The 3,232-nt window shown below is 59.4% G+C and overlaps 1 protein-coding gene across 1 annotated transcript in view; it reads left to right on the top strand.

Annotated features, from left to right (window-relative positions):
* LOC140369889 (kinesin-like protein KIF21A) overlaps positions 1 to 626 on the top strand; it is a 72,621-nt gene extending 71,995 nt beyond the window's left edge. Inside the window, exons 32-33 of the mRNA XM_072456987.1 lie at positions 1 to 67; positions 247 to 626. The exon at positions 1 to 67 is cut by the window's left edge and continues 148 nt beyond it. Of these exons, the coding sequence (XP_072313088.1) occupies positions 1 to 67; positions 247 to 307 (128 nt within the window). The 3' untranslated portion in view covers positions 308 to 626. The remainder of the gene's footprint in view (positions 68 to 246) is intronic.
* Positions 627 to 3,232: the final 2,606 nt, after the last annotated feature.

Genomic DNA, 3,232 nt, shown 5'->3' with positions numbered 1-3,232 from the left:
TCAGAGGTCATGACAGTCCAATCAACTCCCTCTGCAGCAACTCCACCCACCTGTTCTCCGCCTCCGAGTGAGTCCTGCTCAAGAATGTTCTGTGTTTAGTCCTGGTTTAGTCCTGGTTTAGTCCTGGTTTAGTCCTGGTTTAGACCTGGTTTAGTCCTGGTTTAGTCCTGGTTTAGTCCTGGTTTAGTCCTGGTTTAGACCTGGTTTAGTCCTGGTTTAGTCCTAATATCTGTTCTATTCTTCCAGTGACTGCACAGTGAAGATCTGGAGATACAAGGGAGATCTGGAGGATCCTGTGGAAGACTGACCAGAACGCACCGCGATGACCCCAAACGCACCGCGATGACCCCAAAGGCACCGCGATGACCCCAAACGCACCGCGATGACCCCAAAGGCACCGCGATGACCCCAAAGGCACCGCGATGACCCCAAAGGCACCGCGATGACCCCAAACGCACCGCGATGACCCCAAAGGCACCGCGATGACCCCAAACGCACCGCGATGACCCCAAACGCACCGCGATGACCCCAAAGGCACCGCGATGACCCCAAAACGCACCGCGATGACCCCAAACGCACCGCGATGACCCCAAAGGCACCGCGATGACCCCAAAGGCACCGCGATGACCCCAAACGCACCGCGATGACCCCAAAGGCACCGCGATGACCCCAAAGGCACCGCGATGACCCCAAAGGCACCGCGATGACCCCAAAGGCACCGCGATGACCCCAAACGCACAGCGATGACCCCAAAGGCACCGCGATGACCCCAAAGGCACCGCGATGACCCCAAAGGCACCGCGATGACCCCAAAGGCACCGCGATGACCCCAAACGCACCGCGATGACCCCAAAGGCACCGCGATGACCCCAAAGGCACCGCGATGACCCCAAACGCACCGCAATGACCCCAAAGGCACCGCGATGACCCCAAAGGCACCGCGATGACCCCAAACGCACCGCGATGACCCCAAATGCACCGTGATGACCCCAAACGCACCGCGATGACCCCAAACGCACCGCGATGACCCCAAAGGCACCGCGATGACCCCAAAGGCACCGCGATGACCCCAAAGGCACCGCGATGACCCCAAACGCACAGCGATGACCCCAAAGGCACCGCGATGACCCCAAAGGCACCGCGATGACCCCAAAGGCACCGCGATGACCCCAAAGGCACCGCGATGACCCCAAAGGCACCGCGATGACCCCAAAGGCACCGCGATGACCCCAAAGGCACCGCGATGACCCCAAACGCACCGCGATGACCCCAAAGGCACCGCGATGACCCCAAAGGCACCGCGATGACCCCAAACGCACCGCGATGACCCCAAAGGCACCGCGATGACCCCAAACGCACCGCAATGACCCCAAATGCACCGTGATGACCCCAAAGGCACCGCGATGACCCCAAAGGCACCGCGATGACCCCAAACGCACCGTGATGACCCCAAAGGCACCGCGATGACCCCAAAGGCACCGTGATGACCCCAAACGCACCGAGATGACCCCAAACGCACCGAGATGACCCCAAAGGCACCGCGATGACCCCAAACGCACCATGATGACCCCAAAGGCACCGTGATGACCCCAAAGGCACCGCGCACCGTGATGACCCCAAACGCACCGAGATGACCCCAAACGCACCGAGATGACCCCAGACGCACCTTGATGACCCCAAAGGCACCGCGATGACCCCAAACGCACCATGATGACCCCAAAGGCACCGCGATGACCCCAAACGCACCATGATGACCCCAAAGGCACCGAGATGACCCCAAACGCACCGAGATGACCCCAAACGCACCGTGATGACCCCAAAGGCACCGAGATGACCCCAAACGCACCGAGATGACCCCAAAGGCACCGCGATGACCCCAAACGCACCATGATGACCCCAAAGGCACCGAGATGACCCCAAACGCACCGAGATGACCCCAAACGCACCGTGATGACCCCAAAGGCACCGAGATGACCCCAAACGCACCGTGATGACCCCAAAGGCACCGAGATGACCCCAAACGCACCGAGATGACCCCAAAGGCACCGTGATGACCCCAAAGGCACCGAGATGACCCCAAACGCACCGCGATGACCCCAAACGCACCATGATGACCCCAAAGGCACCGAGATGACCCCAAACGCACCGTGATGACCCCAAAGGCACCGAGATGACCCCAAACGCACCGAGATGACCCCAAAGGCACCGCGATGACCCCAAAGGCACCGAGATGACCCCAAACGCACCGCGATGACCCAAAACGCACCATGATGACCCCAAAGGCACCGCGATGACCCCAAACGCACCGTGATGACCCCAAAGGCACCGCGATGACCCCAAATGCACCGTGATGACCCCAAACGCACCGAGATGACCCCAAACGCACCGTGATGACCCCAAAGGCACCGAGATGACCCCAAACGCACCGAGATGACCCCAAACGCACCGAGATGACCCCAAACGCACCGTGATGACCCCAAAGGCACCGAGATGACCCCAAACGCACCGTGATGACCCCAAAGGCACCGAGATGACCCCAAACGCACCGAGATGACCCCAAAGGCACCGTGATGACCCCAAAGGCACCGAGATGACCCCAAACGCACCGCGATGACCCCAAACGCACCATGATGACCCCAAAGGCACCGAGATGACCCCAAACGCACCGTGATGACCCCAAAGGCACCGAGATGACCCCAAACGCACCGAGATGACCCCAAAGGCACCGCGATGACCCCAAAGGCACCGAGATGACCCCAAACGCACCGCGATGACCCAAAACGCACCATGATGACCCCAAAGGCACCGCGATGACCCCAAACGCACCGTGATGACCCCAAAGGCACCGCGATGACCCCAAATGCACCGTGATGACCCCAAACGCACCGAGATGACCCCAAACGCACCGTGATGACCCCAAAGGCACCGAGATGACCCCAAACGCACCGAGATGACCCCAAACGCACCGAGATGACCCCAAAGGCACCGAGATGACCCCAAACGCACCGAGATGACCCCAAACGCACCGAGATGACCCCAAACGCACCGTGATGACCCCAAACGCACCGAGATGACCCTCCTGCAGCTTCAATCAACTTTCTGTGTTTGAAATAACTTGAGTAAAGTAGCTCCTGGTTCCAACACAGAGAAAGTAGTTCCGGCTGGTCAAAAAAAAGTGTCGGATAAAAACGTCACACTTTAAGTTTATTAGTTTCAGCGATTAAGAGTTTCT

The sequence above is a fragment of the Eucyclogobius newberryi genome, unplaced genomic scaffold, assembly GCF_026437365.1.
Source record: "Eucyclogobius newberryi isolate DKJ021-1_F unplaced genomic scaffold, fEucNew1.0.hap1 SCAF_203, whole genome shotgun sequence".
NCBI classification, from domain to species: Eukaryota; Metazoa; Chordata; class Actinopteri; order Gobiiformes; family Gobiidae; genus Eucyclogobius; species Eucyclogobius newberryi.
The sequence above is the reverse complement of the archived record's forward strand: the minus strand, read 5'-3'. Positions and strand labels throughout refer to the sequence as shown.